This window comes from Ciconia boyciana, chromosome 18 (genome assembly GCF_034638445.1).
Source record: "Ciconia boyciana chromosome 18, ASM3463844v1, whole genome shotgun sequence".
In the NCBI taxonomy this organism is placed as follows: Eukaryota; Metazoa; Chordata; class Aves; order Ciconiiformes; family Ciconiidae; genus Ciconia; species Ciconia boyciana.
Genome location: NC_132951.1, coordinates 1,939,059 through 1,964,779, shown reverse-complemented (window position 1 = coordinate 1,964,779; position 25,721 = coordinate 1,939,059). Strand labels below are relative to the sequence as shown.

The window sequence follows — 25,721 nt, the reverse complement described above, 5'->3', positions numbered from 1 at the left end:
TTCTCCCCTGAGGTTTTTAGAACAGCCACCCTTAGACTTGTCATGGAATTAAAGAAAACTACATCCAGGGCGTACAATGCTGCTCTCCTGCTGCCACTTTTCCTCTTATTTTGGGGTAAGTTTTTGTCTTCTGTGCCTGATTCTTGCCCAGCTACTATGCAGTAACTTTGGATCAAATCTGTGATCTGCCCTTGTATTGCAAAGGTAACTGAACAAAATGTCACTCTCACTGTTAGATTTGAAGTCTGAAAACTTCTTGTCTGGAAGATAAACAGGCATTTCATTCTAGATATGTTTTTCCTTCTATTTATTTCTTGCCTGCTTTCGTCTTTCTCCCTGTGCACATGTATGTATGCATTTATCCACAAGAGCTACAAGTGTGTGCACTTTCATGCAATTAAGTATTCAGCTATTACAGTAACCATTTTCTCCATTGAAAAGTTCTAAATTTTACAGTTGTGCCCATACAGAAGAAACGCAGAGCTTTATTTCCATTCTATATGCTTTAGAAATACATTTAGGCAAAAGAGGAGTGTACCTAGGGGAGTATACTAATATATTGAAGTGCCAGATACCTCTGGTACAAAATGTGGAGGAAGAAGACAGTACATGAATATTCTCATGTAGAAATTTTGAAGAAAGCAGATCCATCCTGAAAGTGCAAGAAGTGATGAGGTAACAAAAGAGTCTATCGCACTGATGGAGGGTTTGGTTTTGTTTTGTTTTTTTCTACATTGAAAACTTATTTTATAGCCAAAGAATATACTTGAGTGTGCTGGCATTCTTCAAGTTCACATGAACATGTCTTTGGGCTCCAAAAGTCACCTTGTATACAATTTCTTATACCCCCTGAAAAATAGATTTCTCTGTTGCTTCTGGAATGGGTGCCTGGAGATCTGCTGGGCCTAGACATCTGTTTTAGTCATCTAGGGATTATAAGGTCATGTCAGGAACATGTCCAACCTTTTACTGGAAAGTATGATTGGGATTGAACTGGCCTCCTTATCCTCTCCTCGGCACTGCCAGGCCAGTATCTGTATGTAAAAGCCCTGTTTGGTTTCCACTGAGCTAGGACAGGAATGATCCATGACATGAAGAAGTGGAGGTAAAATATGGAGAACATGCAGAAAATACAGTCAAAGTGCCTTTTCTCTGCTAATACCTGCTGAACACTGCATTTGGCATTTTCTCACATTAGTGGGTGATGTTTATGTACTTTTTGAGAGTTGGAGAAAGTTTTCAGTTTTTCCTTTGGTTCCCCAACAGTCTGTTTTTTTCCCTCTGGACCCTCCCTAAATTTCCTTTGCTCTGATCACCTCAGACTATGAATATGAAAGTCAAAATATGTTTTGATTTTTGTCCGATTTCCCCCTCTTCCCCCCCCCCCCCCAGCTTCTTTGTCTGGTGCATTCACTCCAAGTGCCTGGAATTCCTCTGGCCACAGGAAAGCAGCAGGACTGTCTTTTGTATCTAGTAACCATAGCTACTGGTTTGGAGTGTGAAGCTATTATGGTGACTTTGTATTGTGCAGAAAGAAGGCCCATTGCATATACGGTATTGCTCACTATGTGGCTGCCAGAGAGCTGGCATGTTTCTGGGGATTTGTGCTGTTTGACCATTGCACTGATAGCTTTTCACTCTTGGGTAAAGCTCTTTTCTGGAACAGTGATTTACTGAGAACGCTGTTTTCTTTTGGAGTGCAGGTGGATGACACATCTCGATATAGCCAGGAAAGCTCAAGGGAAGCGGTAATTTCCATCGTCTTTCCACCTGCTCCTATTTTGCAAGGGGAATTCTGCCAGATTTTAACTGTAGTGAATGGTGGTGTTTATGTAGCACTTGTAGAATTTTAAGGCCATAAGGAAATGCATTTTCTTGCCCTTGTGAGGCATATGACTACTTTTATTTTATTTCTAGTTGACTGAGTCTAAATATCATTGAAGCACAGAGCAGCTAAGTTACTTGTTCAAAATTTTTGGGAAAATTCTGATTATCCAAATGGCCTGTTGCAAGCTGTAACTATAAGACCATCCTGCAGCCAGATCCACACTATCTCCAGTTGTTTAAAGTAAACTCCAGAGGGACAGTGGTACAGACTCTGCATGTGACTCCAGGCTGCTGTCTGTGTAATGGGCAGAATAGCTCTCAGCTTAATTTGTTGTGCTCTAAAGGAGGTTCTGGAGGGCAGAATGAGTGTCTACTCATTTCTGTTCCCACAACTCTAGCCAGCAATGAGCACAGTAATTCACATACCCTTGGCCTGGAAAATGCTTTGGACACCTATTGAGAGAGAACATGTGCAGACAAACCTTTTTTCTGGCAGTTTGCTATCTGCTCTAATGCAAGCTCTTGAGATTAGCTTGGACATACGGACAGTTTAAATCTTACTCGCTTCAAAATGTGGAAACAAAGAAATACAATCTTTTCAGCTGTTTTGTTGATTGTCAGTATATTTAAATAAGAATTGGAAATTAAAGCTTGTGACTCAATCTGATTAACTGAATACACAGGAAACCCCCTGTCTCAGTGTTTGATCTGTGGAAATGGCTGAGAGATCAGAGAATGTGTAAACTATGAAGGTCAGCTTGGAGGAGTGTGTTTTAAGGGAAAATACTGGAGTGTCATAAGCACAGAAGATCAAAGAGTTACTGTGGCAATATATGCAATACTATCATAAACCATGGATTTATAGCTCCTGTCTTTCTCCAAGTTCTAGAAGCATGATAATAGGAGTTACATCTTCAAATCTACATTAAAACAGTGAACAGATAATGAAAACAAGCTAGCTGGCTACTTGTTCCCTGTTCAGAGCAAGTTTAATTCTCTGAAGTGGTATTTCTGATTAATGCTGTTAATGCCTCTGACCATAATATTGGCACTGCTCAGCCCTATGGATTGCTGCCCACCATTTGGCACCATTCAGCAATTCACTGGGCAAGCTGGGTGGGAGAGAGCCAGGAATCAGCATTCTGCTGCTTTGAGGTGGTAAATATCCTGCATATTTCACAAGGGGAAACTGAGCCACATCATCTTACGCCTGTATTACTGAAAGTCTAGTGGTCTAGGCCTTTATAAATTCTTTAGAAATATTTTACACTAGTAGACTGTGTACATATCTCTGGCACAAAAAAGTTCTGTCACATCAAAAACCTAGCATCCAAATGTTGTGGTCTGGAACTTGTTGGTTTCCAGTAACAAAGAAAAACAACGTAAGAAGTAGGCTGGGAAGTGATGAGCGCACAATATCCATCTAAAACTCTGGATAGGAAAAACTGGAATCTGAACTGTGTGCAGGGACTTCACTAGCGGTCTTTAAATTAGTATCCTAACTGGCAGTTGGATAAGATACCAGGCTTGTGTGCTTAGTCTACCAAAACTCTACAAGATATATCAAAAGCTTGAATAGTAAGGGTTTTTTTAAATGACTCTTCTAAAAGATGCTATAGGCATTGCTAGGATCCCTAGCGTCATGCTGGGCCATTTATTCAGTATTGTCTTAGAGGTACAATTGCTGATTGCCAACATTGCTTTTTGATTATCTGATCTTTATTTTGAGAGGGTTTTTTTGTCATAGTGTCATGCCTTGCTTCACAGAGATTGTCAGATCTGATAAGCTGTTAACCTGAGATGATAATAGTGATGTTTAGATTCAGCCAGCAGATAGTATCTCAGCCTGCGTTTTCACTGAAGTATCATTTCTTCCTTTTATACTATTTGTGCAACAATAAAAAAAATTAAATAGTTGCTATGGAAAAATCGAGAGGAAGAACTTGACTCTGGGCACCAGGATCTTGCGGGGAATTGAATATACCTGATCCTAATGGTGACATCACCTGAGGATGAGACCAGGAAATTCAGATGAAAGCTGATGGGAAGTGGCTGGGGGGAGAGGGAGCAGCTGGTAGGTGGGTGCAAGCTACTTCAACAGAGCTTCTCCTGATGGCTGGCAGAGGTGGTGAGCTGCTGCAGCTCAGAGGCTTAGTAGTTGTGATCAAACATTGGTATTTTGCAAAGTTTCCCATGCCCACATCCGATTTGTCTAATGTTGAATAGAAAAGTCCACTGTTAAAGCGGCTGCTGAAAGATGCCTGTTACCATGTTAAACAGGACAAGGAATACAGGTTATGGAATATTTTAGGCTAGGTGAAAAATCAGTGCCGATTATTAGCATTTAAAGAGCTTGTCATTAGTCTCAGAGAATTTCAGGGTCTTGTTTCTGATGCTAATATTACTAGGAGCAGGTGCTTTGCTGAGGTCAGGAAAGAAAGGGTTTAATATCTCTGTGTCAAGAAGGAAGTGGGGCTTGTAAAACCCTAGGATGCATAAGGCCACCTAAACAGGCCTTGTACATTCCCTGGACAAGTACACTGAAGGCACTTCCTAAAGAAGGATTTGATTTTATTCTGCCATTACCTTCCATAGCAGATATGCTATCCTTCCAAAGTTAGCAAGGGTGGGGGAGAGAGAGGGTGAACAGCATGAAAGCCCCTTTTCAGGCCTGCCCAGTCTTCCTTCCTGGTGTGTGGATCCTGGGAACAGGCCATAGTGTGTACCCTTTCACTAATCCTTTACACTGACCAGGATAGGGAAAGATCAGCAGAGGTCAGCAGGGATTTACTAATATAAGCACATGCCTTCCTGTTGTCATGGAGACAGAACTATTTCCATTCCTTTATTCAGAGTTTATTTAGTAGTTGTGTTACGCTGATACTTGAGGTGGAGAGGTTCCCTTTCTACCCTTGGCCTCAGCATCTTTCTCTAGCGGAAAATGTGCTGGGGTTGATCAGCAGGAGCACAGCCTGACTAGTAAGAATTGCATCAGGCTGGGGTTTTGAGCATTCACGGTTTAGGCACTTGAAGATTCCTCTAGCTCTATTATTGTGATGCAGTTGGGAGGCTGCTGCTGGGAAGCCTGCTGTTCTCACCTCTCAGTTGTAAATTGTCTTTTTTCCAGTTGTTGTAGCGAGTAGGGCAGGCAAAATACACCTGAAGGAAGCCTCTTTCTCCACAAGCCTGCAGTGCTTTTTTCTAAAAGATTATAGTCATAGGGAGCAAGATTTAAAATAGCATGGATGTCAAGGAACCCAACAACAAATCCAGGCACAAAAGGTACTTCATACATCATGAATGGGTCATAATTTTGGAAACATAAATAAATACTTGTAAGCAGGAAGCAGTCTTTTCCAAAAGTATATCACTAAAACAAGAGGAGAATATGCCTGAGTCCTGTTTGTTGCAACTTGTTTAACAGAGAAGTGCTACACTAGGAGATGCAGTGTGTAAACTCTTTTCTTGTCCGTTTGGGAATTCTTCACAGTAATAGGTCCTTGAGGAGAAGAGTGAACATTCCCTTACTCTGCTCGGTTCATGTCATGGGGAAACGCTGTTGGGCATACGTGTAGCCTGGTTACCTCTTAAAAGCACTGCAGCTTCAGTCTGGTATTTTACATCCTCTGTTCTTCTGTCTTTTTTTTTTAATCTGGACTGTGGGTAATGTGAATTGTGCTGACTTTCTGGGAGAGAGAAGCTGAAGGGATGAGAAAAGTTGGACCTATGCAGACTTCACTCTCATCCTTTTGTCATCCTTTTGTCTCAGAAAGCCCAACTTCTGATTGACCCAAAGATAGGAAAGACACAATTCCTTTTATCATTAATGTTCCCATAATTAGTCTGGGTAAACTGCCCAATCTGACATCCTGTATGACTTTACAGCCTACCTTCTCCCGTTAGGTATTCTCTGCTTCCTGAGATGATTCAGGCATCTAGGAATGATCAAAGACACAGCTGAAATGTGTAAAATTGGGCAAGTTTTCAGAGCCTGGAACTTGTGGAAATATATTTCATATTGTCGGTGTGAATCCAGGAATAAAATATACCCTTTTCTTTGATTGTCTTTCCTTTTGCTAGACAGTTGTAATATTTATATTATGTGGTGACATAAAACACCTCCATGTTATAGAGACTGGAAAAATCTAACTGTCTAATTCTGTAATACCTCTAATGTAAAGTATTAAAGGTTTCGAATAATTTCATCTTACAGGACACTTGTGAAAATATGTACATGTAACTATTTTTTAAGTTGAGCAAACAGATACACAAAGTGGAACTGGCTCGCCTAAGCTCATGTTAAGTTTTTGCCAGGCTAGGAAATAATATTATGGCATCCTGACTCTTCTGGCCTTTGTGTCTGTGATTATGAGCATTTTGCTGAGAGATTGTACACAGGAGATAGTGAAAAGATGAAAATGTACTCTGAGTGCAGTGCACATGCACGAACAGATATTTAGAGATGGGTATTTTCAGTAAGTACCACGGACTGTGCTTAGAATTTTTGTGTGCATGTTGAGATTATATTGTTCCATTTGAATAACACATTAAGTATAATATAAAAAAAACCCCAAAAACATTAATCACTTGTCAAAATTGTCCTTCAGTATGAAGGAAACAAGGTAGTCTGTGAGCTGATAACCCCAATGCTGCCACTTCCTTGTTGGAATTTTAAGTGACCATTAAGAGCACCTTTAAGGTAGTTACCGGTGAAGCAGTGCGAGGATATAGAAACTTCAGGTACCATGTGCATGGATAGGGTGACAGTTAAGGGGACCTTGGGAATCAACAACTTAAGCTGCTAAAATTCAAGTGAGAGAGAGGTTCATGAAGATGTGGCACTGAGCATCTTCCATGAGGTCAGGTGCGTCCCCAGCTTCAGGGCATCCATCATCTCTCATAGTTTCCCAAGACTTTGAAAAAACAAACTTGTGAAAAGCAAAAACAAAAAATAAAAGCCAGTGAGTAATGCTACAGCAGCATCTCACAAGCAGTGAAGTAATCAAATGACTGAAGCTCCTTGGCCTGTGTATTGTCTTAGCAACTCATAGTTGGTCTCTAATAAAACCTTCTGCCAGCAGTGCTAACATAATGTCAGGATGGAGAGGGGAGGCTGTGAAAGAAGTTACTTGAATGCAACTCGTGTTGTGGGGGAAATTACCACTGAGATCTGACAACATGTATGAGATGATGGAGAACAGACAAAGTTGAGGGGTTTTGTTTGTTTTTTAAAGAAAAGGACAGAAGCCTTGCTACAGCTCTTTGAGACCCTCCTCCTCCTGCACCGTCTTTATCAGTCCCCACAACTCTCTTTGCCAGTGCAGTGCAACAGCAGCTTGTCCCAGTTTACTGAAATAAGAGATTCCTCGGGACTCTCTGGGAGAGAGACAGTGAACTACTACCAGGGGGATCTCAGATTGCCCAGCATCTCATGAACTTCTGATTTCTCTTTTTATGGCTAGAAAACTCGCTGTTGCAACTGCCCTTTGACAAGATCATTTAGTAAAGGTATAAAGTATAAAATTATTAAAGCCAATTATTAAAACAAAGCCTGGCAATGCACCTTGTTTGCCTTAAAGTGATACAAACCTCATCTTAAAGGTCACAAACCTCATCTTTTAGGGAAAACCTTTGTCAGCTACCTTTAAAGTGTAAAACCAGACCTGTCCTGACAGAGCTCAATGAATGCTTTTTATGCAACTCTGTTAGCCTTTGAAGTTCCTCCTAATCCACCCCTAAATGCCTGGAACATATTCTTCAAAGAAACTGTAGTCTTCTCCAGTTTCATTTCAGAGTAGGGTTACAGGATGGTATGACTAATAATTTTTTTTTATGTTTTTTTCCCTTACAAACATCACTGATTCGTATTCTTCTTTTGAAATGTAAAGGAAAAATCCTGAATGTCATTGTTAATTCAGCAACAACTACTTTTGTGGCAAGCTATAAGCTCTTGTCATTCAACGACTTCTTTGATCTGATTTTCACCATTTTCATGAAACAGCATAGTCTGAATTACATGTTTTCACGGTTGGTATATAGTGCAGCAGGAAAAACTAATTTATTCATTATGCTTATTAGCATTTGGTGCATATTCATATGCTATCTACTTTCATATAATGATCTATTCCAAAATTGAGAGGAATTATTGCATGCCCTAGGACTGATGGATGAAAATAACAAAACCAGAGCTAAAAACCGTCATACATATTCTTTGTCAAGCTAGGTGGTAGTCGAAGTCTTTGATATTCATTTAGTACACTGAATTCTGGCAGACTGCATTTAACTTCCTGGCGACGTCACAAGTGTTGTATTCACTTCTCACTGCTGAAATCCTCCTTTCTGACGTCACTCTGTAACAAATTCTGTTTTGAATTAGTATCTCATCTGTGGCAAATTATTTGGCCGGAAGTTTAGCACTGCCACTGAATGAATATTAAGGTCACACTAAATTTACACAGAGGCATGTTTTGTCCTTGGGAAATATTCCAGTATTAGTATAGGCGTGCTATACACAGGGGAGTATATGATATAATCTTGGAGTTAGTGTTGTTAATATACCTGTAACCTCTACTGAGTAGGGCAGACACATGGGTAATTTTCTGCAATCTGTAGTTCACACAATAATTTGAAGTTATTTAAATATTGTTTCATTCCTTGTGACATAAGTTGCAGTCTTCTCAGCCTGCTCCATGCATGCCTCATAAGCAATGCTGCATTACTTCAGGATATTTGTTCCAAAAATGTTCCAAAAAATGTTCCATTTTCCTCCAAAATGAGGTCCTGCTGAAGTCATCATTTTTAGACATAACTAAAGTAACATTTGGTCACAGAAAGTAGCTAAAACTAGTACAGTAACAATGCAGGAATTCAACTTTTCTGTATGCAGTCCTGTATATAACTAGTTACTCACCATAGATTATGAGTACATGTAACTAGTCAACCACTGCTATTGTTCATGATCACAGTGAGCTTAGAGAAGGTTGGAATTCTCCCTATTACTTTACTGCTGTTCCTTGGTAAACCAAGAGGGCCTTTTGACTTTTTAGTGAAGCTTTGTGTTTGCTTGACTTGGTAACTGTCTGTAGTTCTGCCCTGTTGAGTCTGCAAGTTTGTGTGTGACTATGGGGACATATATTTGTCACCAAATCGTGTTGTATTGGACAGACATTAATGACTAACACAGATTATTGAGCATTGCAGTCGTATGATGAACCAAAATAGAGAAGGTACAAAAAGGTATGTCTGTTGTGAAAGAACTTTGTGCAAGATGACAGGAAATAGCAAAGGGATTTGATGTTTATCTTTATTTGCAAGAAGCATTTAGACTGTCTACTTATAATGGAAGCAGAAAACTATGCGTGTAGCCTTTGAAATGACTTCAGCCTGTCTACACTAGCAATGCTTGGTGATTCTGTTGAAATGTGAATCTCTTTGCAGATGGAGTCTGCTGCAAATCGGAGAAGTCGTTCTGAGCATGCAGTGGTCTCTTTTTTTGTATCACAGACTGTACTCCTGGCCTGTGGAAAGTGCAGGCTGGGACTGGTTACTCATTAAGCGTACAAAGACTCATATCTCCTGCCTAGTAAAGCTCTTCTGCGAATAGTTTCCTGGGCTCCCACTCTAATTGCTACAGAGATTCCAGGCAGATTCCATCATCCTTGTTTTCTGCCTGACTGGGAATCTGAGAATAAAAGGGTTGATGGCAGAATAATGAGATTGCTGGACAGTGCAATGCTCAGCAACTCTCCCCAGCATCACATGAGAGATGAAGGGAGGGGTGGGCCATAGAGATGATGCTGGGAAGAGAAAGGGCTGTCTAAATCCCTGAGCACCCTCCCTTCCCCATCAACACTGCCTCTTAAAAGAAGACTTAAAAACACTACAGTCTTTTGGTGGGAGGAATTTTGGGGAGGTCAGGGCAGGGGCAGGCTTTTGTAAACCAGTCTCCTATAAATCCCTTTCAGGCCCTGAAGTCGGATGCCTCTACCTTCAGGTACAAAGAGACCGAGGAGCTGATGGGGCAGCAAGCTGATAGAAAACCACTGACACAGATTAACTACTGGGTGTGTAGAAGGTGCACCAGAGCAAGGCAAACATGACTAAAAATGGGCTGGGATAATGATGGCATCAATGAGAGAATGTGTAAGGTCAGCTGAGAAGTGATGCTGTGGTATGTGATCCTGGCAAATCCTTAGCATGGAGCATGGCACATTAATACAACATTTCTCAACTAGCAGTAAGGCAGTGAGGGCCAAGGGTGGTGAGCTGTGGGTAGTGTCAGAGTAACTGCCCATTCTCCACCTGCAGTTTTGTGGAGTTTCCCAGAGACTGATTCCTGTTGCTAGCTGGCCCACAGTTACAGAGGGCAGCAAAAAGGGCAAAGAGCTGCTTACACAGTGGCATCTAAAACCAAGGTTAAATGCTAGTGATTGCTTGACTTCCAATGCTAGGCAAAGTCAGGATTGTCTCATCACAAGTAGTAGCTATTTCTCAGATACCATTTGCTATTTCATGAGCTTTACCTCTGCTTTGTGGCCATCTTTCATAAACATTTTCAAAACATCTGCTATATAGTTGTTTGCAGAGTTACTTCCAAGTTTGGATGTTTCCTAACACTTATGCAGGAATCAATCTGGGGTATCTCTACCCCACAGCTTCTCTCCTATGTATCCTGGAATGGAGCAGAACAAAAAACTCTGATATCAGAAAGCCACAGTGGGATGGGGGGCTAATGACTGCTGCCTTTGCAAAGGCAGAAGTTCTCTGTTTGCATTGCCTTTGTCCCTTTGTACTATTTGTTTTTTTTTTTTTTCTTCAGAAAGTGTATATAATTGTGTCATTGAGTTCAGGGCATATATCCTAATTCTAATATCAAGGCAACTATCTCCTGTCCCCTGGGCTGTTCTGCCCTTTGACCACATTGTTTCACAAACTGAATTTGAAATTTCTTTTGGAAAAGAAATGAGGATTCCTCCTATTCTTCCATTCTGCTCCATTTCTGCTCCTCTCACAAATATCTAAACTGAACATTTTTTGTTTTTTATATCATGTATCCTGTATGATCTCATTTATATGAGTTGAATTTGCAGTCCCATGGGCATGTCCCATCACATTTCTGGATGGTGGAATTGCTTAATGGGGCAGGAGCCTTTTAAACACTGCCATTTTGGGGACAGCAAGGCATTGTGGCTGGGTGTGAATAAATTGATCACATCCAAATGCTCCCAGATTTAGGGGAATCTGGTCTCAACATTAGTTGCTGGTATCTGGATTTCAGACTGGTGTTTTGGGTCTACAGATACTAAGAGTTTGGATCTAAAATGCCATCAGTACAGTGAATCTCATCAGTCTCTGCTCTTCTTTGCTGTTCTTATAACACCTAAAAATTCCCGCTGTGTAAATGTACACATCTAACCTATGGGGAGAGGGTGCCTGGCCAGCGATTATCAACCTTTGAGCTGTTCCATGTAATCAGAGACTGTGTGAAGTGTGCCAGTTTGGAGTTTGGGTTGCACTGTTTATGGCAGCATCTTCAAATCACTGGTGGATTAGCTGAGAAAAACTCATATCCCCAGAAGGAGCAGCTGGGACATTAAGAGCTACAGCCAATATCTTAAAACATACCATCTGCCTCTCTGGATTTCAAAGCGCGAGTCCTGTGCCCTACTGGTGAAAGGGGTCATTGAATTTTACACAAAGTTCATCTTGTGAATGGATTTAAGGTGATATGTTTCACTGCTCTCAAAGTGACTCAGAGATGCATAAGCACAAATATAATGGTTGGTTTGTGAGTGCCTCCTAAAAAACAGGCATCTAGTCACCTGACTTAGCAAGAAATTCCTGATTGCCATCATATGAAGGCGTGTTGTGTTGTCTTCTTTATAGTAAATGTTTGATTCTCCAGTATCCTTCTCAGCTAATGGCTAGAACATCTCTTTGCAGTGTGGAATTTAGGTGGGCAGTCTCTGAGTTGTATGTGGTGATCAGCAGAAGAACTTTCTTCTTTAGGGCTACAAATGCTGACTAACAAAAAGTCTCTTTTCTCAACAGGAACTTCATACTCTGAAAATTATAGCAGCTGTTCCTCATCCCCATGTGAAAATGGTGGGAGCTGTAAGGATTTGGAAGTGGGTTACCAGTGCACCTGCCCCGTGGAGCCTGTAGCCTACACGGGCATAAACTGTGAACTCCTCTATGAAGCATGCACTAAACACAAGTGTCCAGCCCATAGCATTTGCAATGGGACTCCAGGACTCCTGGAATATGAATGCATCTGTATGCCTGGCTTCACAGGTATTGATTGTAACATTAATATTAATGAGTGTGAGAGCAACCCTTGTAAAGATCCACGTTTTGAATGTGTAGATAGTGTAAATGGATACACCTGTAAATGCCAAACAGGACTGAATGGAGAAGGCTGCCAAACAGAAAGCTCTGTGTGCGCTAGCCACCCCTGCCTAAATAACGGGACATGTGTCGAGGGTCCTGGGGACTATACCTGCATCTGCCAGCCTGGCTTCACCGGGGCCAACTGCAGCGACAACATTGATGAGTGCACCTCCAACCCCTGCCAGAACGGAGCCATCTGCCGAGACAGGGTGAATGAGTATAGCTGTTTCTGTGTGCCTGGGTTCCAAGGATACAACTGTGAAATAGACATCAACGAGTGTGCGTCCCGGCCCTGTAAAAACAATGGCACCTGCCTGAATGAGATGGATCACTATTTGTGCAAGTGCGTCCCTGGCTACACAGGTACCTTTCATGCTCATGTACTCGCCGGGTGGTTGGGTTACATCTCACTGTTCATGTAGTTCCACAACTTGCCTGCTGATGACATGTCTTGTAGTGTTAGTAGCTGTTCTGAGAAGCTGTTGTTTTACAGCTATGAGACTAAATCTCTGTTGCACAACTCATATTTCTGGAGTGTTTGGTACTGTGTGTGAATAATGGTGTAGGGCTGCTTGTTGCGGCTTCCGGGCAATAGTTGAGGCTTTGATTTCCATGGATGGTGTGGATGTTGAGAGACATAGATCTAAAAGTGGAAGTGGGTGGACTGAGACCTGAGTACTAGATACAAAGTAGATGTGATTAGCTCTCAGTATGAAATTAAGGGAGATATACAAGCAAAGAGATTTATTATCAGGAAATGTATACTTAGTGTTTCCAGGTATAACTTATCTCTGCCTATCTGGCCTGTAGTTCTTTGTCTTGTCCTGCTGGATTTTTCTGAGGGAAGTAGTCTTTTTGGAATAAAGTGGCTTTTAGTTGGAGATTTCTTTTCCAATTCTTTCAGGCCCAGCGAATGTGTTTTTGGCATGTGATGTAAGTATCTCTTTTTTTTTTTTTTTTTTTTTTTGTGCATCTGTGCTATTGGTGACTCAGAGAGTAATCTACACCTGTGAGTTATCTGTGAGGGAGGCAGTGGGGGGTTCTCCTTTCTCCAGCGCTGCTTATCGGAGTGGAATGCAATTGTACTGCGCCCATGTCTGCCTGGTACCACCTAGCACATGAACTTTCTCAGCCTTCCTCGTTGTCACAGACTGAAGTGTTTAAAGAGTTAGGTTGCTGTGAAGGAATGCTGCTGATTACCAGTGGAATGAGGAGAAGTTACAACATCAGGGATGCAGTCCCTGATGCTGACTCACTCTGATAAAAATGAACAGAGATGAAGGAGAAAAAAAGCAGAATTTCTGTGTAGGCCTTAGGATTACTACTGATTTTGAGTATCAAGCATAATTCTGTCTTTGCAAATCAGTTTCTTTTTTATCTTTATGCTGAATCCTCAATTCAGGATTGTGGGATTCCCCTGCCAAGGAAGTGATAAAATGACCCAGACAGCTGGAGAAGCTTGCTGTGCTCCAAGTTATTCTGATGTCAAATATGAGGCTTTGCCTTATGATCTAGTGCCTTATGATCTTCAACCAGAGGTTCTAGCACCATTGGCTAGCAAGGCCAGGTTGTTTCCTGGTGCTTGCAGCTGGAATTTGGGTGAAGGAAGTTTTGCGTGGGTATTGACGGGTTTGAACCAGCAGATTAGGGGGCCCACATTCCGTCGGGATTAGGATGGCCATGTCCACTATGTGGTGAGCCTTTGCCAAGAAGGGGAGATTAGATGGATTGGCAGGTGCCACTGTAATGACTAAGGTTTGGAGGTGATGCCAGGCCACGGACAACTCAAAGAGGTGGAATATAGTATGATAAGACAGTCGCATAGAAGTTGCGCAGGAGGTCTTATTCTGTCAGGGAAAGTTGAGACTTTGGACCAAAAATGCGTGACTTGCTGTTATTCTTGACTAGTAGTATTGGAGCTAACACCTGATTTTAAATAGCATTTCATAATAAAATTACTTACTAATATATAGTATCACTGTAATTAGCATTTTGCACTGCTTTAATGCTTTTTTCCTAGGTATCTCAAAGCAAGTTACAAATATTATTTAGACAAATGGAACAATCTTTTGGACAAGCAGGTAGAGATCACTTTTCCCATACACAAAATGCAACTGCTTCTAATGGATCTGATTAATAGCAATGCAACACAAGTGAGAATACTATGTCTAACTAAAACTGTAAGAGCTGTATCGTATATAAAAGTTTAAATAACACTGACTAGCAGTGTGATTCTTCTCTTCCCATCCCTGTCGTCCCTGCTCTCAAAGGATCCCAAACCAAAACAGCTATCACTAGATTTTTAAGAGCTGTATGTAAGATCAAGATTTTATGGCTTACTCAGAAAATGGATGTTATTTGTGAAGTGCTGACTGATTGGCTACTTCAACAAACCTGAATGAAAGAGACTAAAGCTTCACAAATACTGGAAACTATATTTAGTTTTGATAGAAGACTACAATCCAAAAGTCTAGACAAAATAATTTTGCTTGCAAATAAAAATTAAAGGTCCTTAACTTGTCAGAATCACATACTGTTCATGAGCTCCCAGTGTTCTTACGGCAAGATTAGAACAGATCACTATGCTAGCCAGTTTGGGTTGACAACATGGCTTTTGTGATCGCAGCTCAGAAGTCCGGGCAGCACAGATACACTTTTCTGGATTTGTGACACAGATATTTCTCTGTTTTGTAACAAAGGTATGAACTGTGATGCTGAAATAGATGAATGTGATTCAGACCCTTGCCAGAATGGGGCCCTGTGCAATGATCATGTTGGGTTCTACACCTGCACCTGTGCACCAGGTTACCAAGGAATCCAATGTGAGGTGGACATCAATGAATGTGTGAGCCAGCCATGCCAGCACAATGGGACATGTCATGACCTCATTAACAGGTGAGAAATCAGTGTTGACTGGGCAATTAGATACCAGGACTGATCTGAAGGTCTACTTAGTGTAACCTGTGAAAATTAGAGTGGAAATCTGTGGGGGGAATTGGATTTAGTGTTCTGTACATCCCAGTGGCAGTAACAGTGATTTATGACAATAACTGAGAAGGCCCCTTCCAGCAGCAGAATTCCTAGGATGCTTAAAGGAAGGTAGGAAAAGATTCCTGCTATTGCTTCCAGCTGACATATTGGATACAAAGGGAAGAGATTTGCAGAGCATGAACAGGAAAGGCAACTGCTGAGGCCATACCTGTGTGTCTAAATTTACCTTTTCAGGGGTAGGGTATGAACTCAGAGGCTGCTGAGGGTTGTCTGCTCTGTCATTAGTGTGCCCTGTTTGTGCAGATGGAACTGTCTTTTTCCTCTGCACCACAAGTGGGTGTGAGGACTGACAGCTTAGCTCCATTTGCTCTTTCCTCATACTGGGGAAGCATTTGACACTGTCCTGCACGACATCCTTGTCTCTAAATTGGAGAGAATTGGATTTGACGAATGGACCACTTGGTGGATAAGGAATTGGCTGGATGGTCACTCTCAAAGAGTTGCGGTCAACGGCTCAGCTCGATGTCCAAGGGGAGACCAGTGACGAGTGGTGTTCCTCAGGGGTCAGTATTGGGACCAGTGCTGTTTAACATCTTTGTCGGTGACACAGACAGTGGGACTTAGTGCACCCTCAGCAAGTTTGCCAACAACACTAAGCTGTGTGGTGTGGTCAACACGCTGGAGGGAAGGGATGCCATCCAGAGGGACCTTGACAGGCTTGAGAGGTGGGCCCGTGTGAACCTCATGAAGTTCAGCAAGGCCAAGTGCAAGGTCGTGCACATGGGTCGGGGCAATCCCAAGCACAAATACAGGCTGGGCGGAGAATGGGTTGAGAGCAGCCCTGAGGAGAAGGACTTGGGGGTGTTGGTTGATGAGAAGCTCAGCGTGACCCAGCAGTGTGTGCTTGCAGCCCAGAAAGCCAACTGTATCCTGGGCTGCATCAAAAGGTTATGAGCAGGTCGAGGGAGGTGATTCTCCCCCTCTATTCCACTCTCGTGAGACCCCACCTGGAGCACTGCATTCGGCTCTGGGGCCCGCAACATAAGAAGGACATGGACCTGTTGGAGTGGGTCCAGAGGAGGGCCAAGAAGATGATCAGAGGGCTGGAGCACCTCTCCTGTGAAGACAGGCTGAAAGAGTTGTTCAGCCTGGAAAAGAGAAGGCTCTGGGGAGACCTTATAGCAGCCTTCCAGTACCTGAGGGGGCCTACAGGAAAGCTAGAGAGGGACCTTTTACAAGGGCATGTAGTGATAAGGCAAGGGGTAATGGCTTTAAACTGAAAGAGGGTAGATTTAGACTAGATGTAAGGAAGAAATTCTTCACTATGAGGGTGGTGAGGCACTGCAACAGGTTGCCCAGAGTTGTGGATGCTGCATCCCTAGAAGTGTTCGAGGCCAGGCTGGATGGGGCTTTGAGCAACCTGATCTAGTGGAAGGTGTCCCTGCCCATGGCAGGGGGTTTGGACCTAGATGATCTTTAAGGGCCCTTCCAACCCAAACCATTCTATGATTCTATGTTTCTATGGGCTTTGCAGTCAAATTAAGAGCTTATGCATTCCTCTGTTTTGCTGCCCTACAGCTACCATTGTGACTGCAGTGACACAGGCTTCGAGGGGGACCACTGTGAGTTGGATATCCTGGAGTGTGCCTCTGAACCCTGTCTGAACAGTGCCACATGCATGGAGGGAATCAAAAACTACAGCTGTGCCTGCTGGCCAGGTAGGTTAGAAATCTATTTTGCTATGCTGGCATGTAGGCACATTGCAGTGGAGAGCACATGCTAAATTGGCATGTTGTAGAAGTAAAGAATTAATGATCATACTGCATGGTCCAGTGTGATTTTTCATTGTCTGAAACAGTGAGGCTGCCATTGCTGCCCTTTACAGGTCATCCCAAAATCCAGTTGACCTCATTGCTGGGAAATGCACCCTCATTCTCAAACATAAAATTTTCTTTCTCTTTTCTGCCGTTTTCCATCATGTGTTTTTCTATCATGAGGTAATGCTTTCCTGAAAATTGTTTATTTGGCTCCTGTGTTTGACATAGTGGAGAAAGTGGAGGGCCCTGGGACTCCGTACTAGACAACCTGCAGTGTCTTCTGGGTCTTATTCTCACCTTCAAGGCAGCCACAGAGACTAGTTCCAGTGAAGTTGTGCGTGATGTTGACACTGATGTCTCCTGGCAGGTTACACAGGGCAGCACTGTGAAGAGGATGTGGATGAGTGTGCGACAGATCCCTGTCACAACGGAGGTGTGTGCTTTGAGCGATCCAACCAAGCCTATTATGGAACACGACCTGACTTCCCCAGTAATTTCAGCTACAGCCAAGCAGCTGGTTTCCTCTGTTCGTGCCAGCCAGGCTTTGCAGGTGAGCTATGCAGTAAAGGTTCATCCTGTCTGCACGTGATAGATGCTGCATGGTTTGAGTAGATAGGAATGGAGCAATGTTATCTGTGCAACAAAAATCACTTAACAACTGGTACTTTAGAGGGGTTGGCAGCCTGATGCATCAGGAGCATGCTTCTGTTCACATACTGTATGAATATATTGCAGACAGCTGTCTGAATGTCATTCTCTGTCCAGCAAGCCTGTCTCAAGGCTGAGGCAAGAGCCTATGCACTTTCCAAGTGCTTTGATGAATGCCCTCTGGCTGTGCAGATGCCAAGGTGGTTTCTCTTTGTCAGTCTGTCATGCATATGGCAGAATTTATCCCTACAGGATATCTGTGAAACTCCTCATCAGAGGAAACTAATTCCCTGGAGTCCCAGATAACTATTCTAGGTGTTTCTTTGGTGAGACTACTCTCATGACAGCAACTGTATAACCAGAGTGGGTAGGAGAAGAGGGGGTCTTGATATCTTGCTCTTGGAGCTAGAAGCTCTGTGGATGTTCAACTGAAATATCACCCTTTCCCTGGTTTATAGATATGTATAAAAGGCTGGATTTAACAGCTGGGGAAATTCCCTGGTAGGACAGGCTAAACAATAATACTTTATTCTTTTTTGAAAGAAAAATGAGAGTTTGGCCTACTATTGCACAGATGGGAATGGTTCAGAAGTTCTGATTCTGCCACTGCTCCCTTTCATGACACTGGAAAATCATTTGACCTTTCTGTACTTAATTTTCCCTAATTGTTTCAGTGATAGTATCTATTTGCCAGAGTGTCCGGAGAGATATGCTACAGTTCAATAAATTATTTTGCATTTTTAGATGACAGAAAAGTGCAAAAAATTATGAATGCAGTTGCCATTCATATTCTTTCCTTCACTGATGCACGTGTGCACTTAAGATGCCTATTTGTGCTTTCACTTTAAAGGGGAGACCTGCTTTACTAACATTGATGAGTGCGAGTCCCAGCCGTGTCAGAATGGAGGGCTCTGCGTGGACCTTATCAATGGCTTCCTTTGTCACTGCCTGCCAGGTTATTCAGGTAATGCTGGTGAAGGGGAGGGGGGGCTGGAATCAGGTCCTTCTGGTGAACTAATGCTGAGTTGCTGCATTACTGCCAGGCTGCAGGACTGTATTCCAGCGCTGGGTAGCCCAGGCTGCTGACCAGGACTGAGATGAACTGTGGGGAGTGCAGTAGTGGTGCAGTGGGATGTCTGCAGTTCAGTGCTCAAATGCCATGGGCAAGCTATGTGATTTTGGTCAAGTAAGTTGATAGCCTGTGAACTAGATTTTGAGACATAAGATCAACTATGTAGAAGAGTCGAAGATCAGAATATCTAGGGGATCTGTATCCTGGAGTGAAAGTTCACTGGGAGAACTGTGGGGTTTTTTTTAATACATGTACCATGAAGGTGAACAAAACCAGCCTTCAAATAAAAAAAGGGGTGCTTAACATTATAGTTATCACAAGCTATTGACTGTAGCAGATTGGATCACCAGCACATAAAACATCTGTAAAACATCTCCATCCCCATCACCCCTGGATGATAAGATTTTTGTCTGAAGGCAGTAATCTGCTATGTTAGGAGGTCAAAAGGTCTTTGTGATGTGAGCAAAGGAAGCCTTCTCCGTTTACAAGGGAATGGGGAGTCTGGATTCTTACACAAATGCCCTGCCTGACCCTAATGGGTCTCAGTTTTCTAGCTGAGAAACTAGGGGATAGTGAATATTGCATATCAGTTCTGTTGGGAAGGTACGCTGCTAACGGATACTAATCCTCATTTTAGTTTAAAATATTCGTTCTTAGTCTTCTGCATCTTTAAATTCCATGTGTACTCTCTGTTTTGAGCAATTTAACACCAAAAAGTAGTTTATAAGAAAGGTGGTCCCCAGCACAATCTTTATTTATGTATTTTTAAGGTGGATGTAACCTTTCCGCAGTGTTACTAGGCTGCCATCTCGTGGGAAAAAGAAAACCTTGAAGACAGAAGAAAACCTTCTCTCTTTAACTTCTTGCAACAGCAGGTAGCAGCATTCCAGAGACTGTCTTAGGCCTTTATTGCATGGGAAAGTTTTCTGTTTTCCTTCTGTGGCCATAGTGGCTGAGCTATGTTGGTGTAACTCTGTCCAGCTCTTTCCTGAGAAGACCCGTTACACAGGTACTTTCACTCCCAGAAGCTCAAATCAACTCCTAGTTAACACCTTCTGTAACTGGGCTGAAATCTTTGTGGGGTTTTCTGGCCTATCTCATTTGCTTTGGATTCCTATTTTAGGCTAGGCCAAGAAAAATTTGCTTTTGTAGGTGAGGTCTTTGAAAATAGGCTTTCATCTAAGCTCTTTATTGCTACTTTCTTGGGTAGGTACAATGCTGTACTCATGAACTGAGATCTTGTCCAAAGAGATGGTTTAAAGTTTACACATATGTGCCCTGTTCCCTTTCCCTCCTTCAGTGCCCCAGCACCCTCACAGAGTTCAGAATTTCATTGTGCTTTGCCAAACTGCAGATCTGTTTAATCCTTTCCAATTCTTAGCATGCTCATGGGCAGAAAGGCTGACAGAAACACAGGATGATGGGCAAAGGAGTGCTAGAGTTCATTCTGTTGTATCAAATTTGGGTTCATTAGTACTTGAAGGGGATTAGAAGCAGGTTGCTCTTCTGGATATTGCTTTTGGTAAAGGACTTTGTCTCAGCTGAGGTAGTTCTGACACATTAACACAGTGAAAGGCTGGGAGCAGTCTGTGAGATCAGTGAGTGTGTGTGGAGGAGTGAAGCTGACAGGGAAATAATAGCAATTAATCTCCCCTCCTTTGTCAATTAATCCCAGTACAGTCATGCTGGGTAAACAGCTTATTACTTCATATTAGGATCACAGAACAACTTTGTGAAGCTTCCCATAATGTTTCTGTTCAAAACACATTTCTGTGGCAGCTTAGATCTGCCATGAACTTGGGTTTAAGCTGCCTCTGCTGATTAAAGTGAACTTGCTACTCTGATGAAGAATGCTTTCTTGGGGCGGCAGGGGGTTCTTTCTGTATTTTTTTTCTTCAGTCTGAGGAATTTGGGGAGTGCTGGGATAACAATGTGAGTCAGGAGGAATTCTTTCTTTGCAAATTAACTGCCTCACTGCTGTCTCAGGCTACAGCAGTGCAGGGAGATGAGCCAGCTCTCTCTGAAATGTGGTTGTTGCAAAAGCGGTGCCTCATTCCTGAGAGAACTACATACTAGGTCCTGAAGAGTCTGTTCAGTGTGTCAGGTTGTGCTTTAGTAGAGGATGGATACTAAAGGAAGTGAGAAGGAGAATTCATCTTGCAAGGTCTTGGAAATTATGTCAACTGTGGCCAAGAGAAAAAACATATTAGGAAAAGTCTGTCTTTTAGGGGAAAAAAAAAAAAAAAACAAAATGAATTCTTTATAGGAATGGTTTTGGTCCATCATGTATGTACTAGGCAATAGTTCAGGCCAGGACATGAAAAAGACAGGTACCCTCATTTGGAATGGGAACCGATTTTTAACCTGCAAGAATGTAATAATTGAAGTGGAATTTGGCTCATTCATTCTTTACAAACTTTTAAACAGCCTGAGCGCTTCCACTCCTGCTAAAGTTGCCTTTAGAAAGGCAGTGTCCTAAAACACAGCGCTGTGGCACTGGTCAACCTGAATGAGAGGGGAAGAGCACCATCGTTTCAATTGCAGACATCCCTTGGCAGTGGCACCTTGTGATCACGGTAGAATTCTGAGCTTTTTTACACATGGCTGAGGAATGCTTCTACTTTCATGAGAAATCAGAAGGTGATGTGGTGGTAAATTTGGGAGGGATTGTGATTGTGAATGTGTCTCAATATAATTGGAGTGCTTGTTGACCATTTTACTTTGTTCAGCCATAATGTCTTTGTCAATTGTCCTTAAAGAAGTAGGATACCTTCTGTGTAGCTAGCTATAAGTGGTTACTCCGTAAGAGTGCTAGCCTAGATCAAATAGGCTTGAATTCCTGGGTCGTGGGTCATGAAATAAATGGGAGATGCTTCTTCCTTCTAACCACCTTTGGGTAGATTTAATTTTTTCGTGCAGGTATTTCTTGATGTCATATTTGTTTTAGAGATGTAGCCTCTACAGAAAGGGTGGCTAAAAGGTTAAGAGAGTAAAGAGATTAGAGCACTGTTACCCCTTCAACAGAATCCCTTTTGGTAAATATAGCTGAAGGGAGCTAGGGAACACTTTGTGAGACACCCCCCTCCGCTTCCCTTCCATTCCACATTGCATCTCCCTTCTGGATCATAGCTCCATGGTTGATCAGACCTTTTGACTTTCCTGTCATCTGATCAGAATGCTGCAAGAGCATGTGCTTCAGTCTAGATCCTGCTTGTGTCTAGGTGTCAGCTGAGTTTTGATCAAAAGCGTCCTCTGAGATTCTGATGCTTGTGACTACACAGTCTGTTTTGAACTAGCCCTTTGCATAGATTTTCTGACTACGGACAGCCTGAGATATGCCAGCTTACCATGGTTAAAGACTTTTGAGAGAATTATTAGTGGTGGAGCAACTCTGAATTAAATTTTACTTCCTTACTAATCAAAATGGGTGAAGCCCAGCTTAATGTCATCTTTAGAATCAGGCCAGGCAAGTACTTGGGCAGAGCAGTGTCCCAGAGAGACAGAAGAATTCTCTTGTGCATAGGTATGGCGAGATGGCTGTCTTCTAATGGTGTCTACCAGGAGAGATGACTTCAAGATGTCAGATATTAGACTAGATTCAGTGTGTTGATTTTCACATAAAATGCTTATCAGCAATGTTTATTACTTTTGGTGATAATGGATTTGCTTGCCAGGAGGCTACCGCTCGCAGTATGTGAACTGCCATGTATACTTCAGGTGGACCCCTTCTCTCCCCTCCTTTAGGATGAGTGTGTCTGAAGTCTGGAAAGAAATTCCTAAATTTCTGGGACTCATTTACCAATGGAAGTTGCTTATCTCTATCTAAAGAACATGTGTGAAATTTGGAAATTTCTATCCAAAGTTCACTCTCCATTTTGTGACATTTTTCTGCTAAGAACCCTCTGACATATTTAGTGTTCTTTATCTTGACCTTCACCAAGAAGTTTTACAAATTATTAGGAACAAAATAATTCTCTGAATTTAAACCTCATGACTGAATCTTGTAACTTGCATGATTGCCAGTGTGTAAGAATGGGGAATTAAAACCTCTAGAAAACTAATAATCTGATCCTTTTAATTTATTTAGAATCTTCCAGTTTCAAAGAACCTAAGCAGTTATTCCTCAGTTGCGTGTAGTTTGAAACAGATGTTCAGTCATCGACCATTTTGGCTTATAAGAGGTCTTATTTAAGTATTTTATCTTGCATATATATGTACTATTGGAATTGTCATGATGGTGTATTTCTCCATCCTCATTCTGTTTCTCTAAGAGAACCCTAGTCTGTATATATCCTTAAACTGATCCTGGGAAAAGAAGCAATCACAGTATCTAATTAGCAATATTTCATATAAGGAATTTGAAAAGATGTAGTGACTAGTAGGTGATCAGAATCTGTGCTGACTTATGCCACATGGATTTGGGTACAATATATTTCCAATCAGCAGTATACAGATAGAATCTCTGTGTGTATGTGTATGTAAATATTTACGTGTGTGTGTATAAATAAAAATATAATCTTTTTGAAGGGATTTAACGTTCTCCAGTCTTCACAGTTGTTATACTTTATTGTTGCAGTAGGAGGTTGAATGGGCACAAGCTACCCATTTGTTTTCTCTTGAACAATAACAGCAGGGTCATACTAGCTAATACAGATTGTATTTAAAATCTGTGCTAGAATAGGTCTATGCATGCATAGGACCCAGATGTGACTATCTCAGAAGTTTTGACTCCAAACAAACACTCACCATATCCCTCCCACTTAAAATATCTGTAAATTGACTGGCATGTTTGGATTGAGTAAAATGAAGAAAGTAAAATAGCTACAAGAGTTGCTGGAATGCTTTCATTTAATATCTTAAAGTGATACTGCTAAAAGAGATTCCAGACTCTGACGTGGGAGTTTTTGTTTGCTTGGACCTAACATTGATACTAATAGAGACTCCAAGTTTGGGGAAAAGCTCCCAGATAACATTTCTTCACAGAAATAAGAACCTTCTCTGGGTTCCTTACAACACAAAAGTACAATTCTGCCTCCAGGAACTTCACAATATGAAAATAACCACATTTAAAAAAAAAAAAAAAATCAGAACCACAGAGAAAAAAATGCGATTGCAGCAGCTAATTTTATAAGGTTGCTAATGAGGAAAGAGAGGGTTTTGATTCTGCAGTCCCATGTTTGAACCAGTACAGTCAGCATAATGCAGGGAATTTCCTTCCATTCAGTTTGACTTCAGAGAAACAGATCATGGTAGTTAAAAGATCATGGTAGAAACAGATCATGGTAGTTAAAAGAGACTTTTCTTCGTCGATATTGCAGAGTGAAAATGCTCGTGCTTACATATGCACAGAACAGGGCACATGGAGCAAGGGAACTACATGAAGTGCTGGTCCCTGATTAAGTCAGTATTGAATGTACAGCAGGGCCCAGGTTGCACTCCGCATTTGGAACTCTCCTTATTCATGTGGTTTGGATATTACACAGTGGTGGAAATGCAGCTTTTTGGCTTAGCCTATGAAAAGAAAAATCCGTATTTTGGCCTTATTCATGGAATTTGGCAGATTCACCTGGGAGGCGGCAAGGGCAAGAGATTGTCTGTTGACTTTTTACTGTTGGAGCTACTGCTGTGGATGCTGCAGGGTATTACTGTAATGCACTGAGTGCGAATACACTGTGAGTACGCATTCTTCATGTCAGCACTGACAGAGGCCAGCTGGGGAGGTTTAGAGTAGGGCTGGATTAGATCTCACTACAGCGCAGGTCTCTTCTATATTGGCTAGTTTCATCTCCAATCCCTTTTTGTCTGACTGGCATCAGGGAGCGCTTACACACATTCTGCTGTTTCAGTCCAGCCTTTTTTGTCATTCCTCCCCCCCTTTCCCCCCAGTTTTTTTCCCTTTACTGTCACAAATGTCCACAAGGAGTTGGCCATGAAATCTGTGCTGACTGGCGTGATCCTGAAGGGAATTTTTCTGCTAGCAGGTAATGAGATCTATACAGTAATTGCAATGTGTCCTGAATGTTTGCGTGCCTGCCCAGGGCAGGGAGCTGGTTGTGCGATTAGTGGTAGCTGGAGGCATGGGAAGGAACAAGAATTGACTAGAAGGGAAGAATGTTTTTATTTTGAAGAGACCTAAAGTTTTGTTTTGGAAACTTTAGGGCAAGGAATTTCCTTGTTGCCACAAGATGAATGCAGAGCTGTCGGCATGCTCTGTGTGCATCTTTGCTACAATCCTGCCTTGCTCTGTGCAGCAATCAAATCCGGGGTGTTCCAAGGCATGGGTCCCTGTTTTGTACTCAGGTGTACTGTGTAAACACACAGCTGTCTCCCTGTTAGTTCTGTGAAACGTTAGTTTTGCTTTTTACAGATGTTTTTGCAATTTCCCTTTTTCTTTTAATGATTTAAAACTCCTTTATTGAGAAGTCGGTTTTGTTTTAACTCGGAGGACAGACCCTTTGCTGGCCTATGCACTTCTCCATCTCCTCCCCCACCGTCTCCTTGAGTAGTAGTGCACGGTGGGAGAGAGGTCAAAGCAGTGTGTTGCCATGGAAATGGCAGTAATTGTGCAAATATAATTGTGTCGGGGTCCTGTTTGTTGCGGCTAATTCTTTCTCTCCCCCCTCTCTCCCTCCCCTCCTTTTTTTCTTTTGATAATAATAATACAAACCCTAATTACGATGCACCAGGGAAGGGTTGCTAGGAATTCAGCTGTCGTAGGGGAGAGGGCAAGCCAGTGCTGGCCGGGAAGCCCCACTGAACTCGCATGTTTCAAGACTGGGCCCATGAATAGACCTTGCCTTCAAGTTTTCTTGGTATATGACAGCTAAATTATTTTAAAATCTCTCTTTATGTGTGCTTATTCTTTTAGCATATTATGTATCTGTTGAAGTATATGATTCTTACGCTGTATACAATGAATCTTTGCTTATTAATAGCAGTCAGTAAATCATTACCTTCATTCAGGAATGGGGAGCTGT

General features: G+C 42.1%; 1 protein-coding gene across 1 annotated transcript in view; it reads left to right on the top strand.

Moving 5' to 3' along the window:
• CRB2 (crumbs cell polarity complex component 2) overlaps positions 1-25,721 on the top strand; it is a 51,105-nt gene that overhangs the window by 6,698 nt on the left and 18,686 nt on the right. Inside the window, exons 3-7 of the mRNA XM_072882880.1 lie at positions 11,878-12,579; positions 14,916-15,111; positions 16,786-16,925; positions 17,392-17,574; positions 18,523-18,636. Coding sequence (XP_072738981.1) covers positions 11,878-12,579; positions 14,916-15,111; positions 16,786-16,925; positions 17,392-17,574; positions 18,523-18,636 — 1,335 coding nt within the window. The remainder of the gene's footprint in view (positions 1-11,877; positions 12,580-14,915; positions 15,112-16,785; positions 16,926-17,391; positions 17,575-18,522; positions 18,637-25,721) is intronic.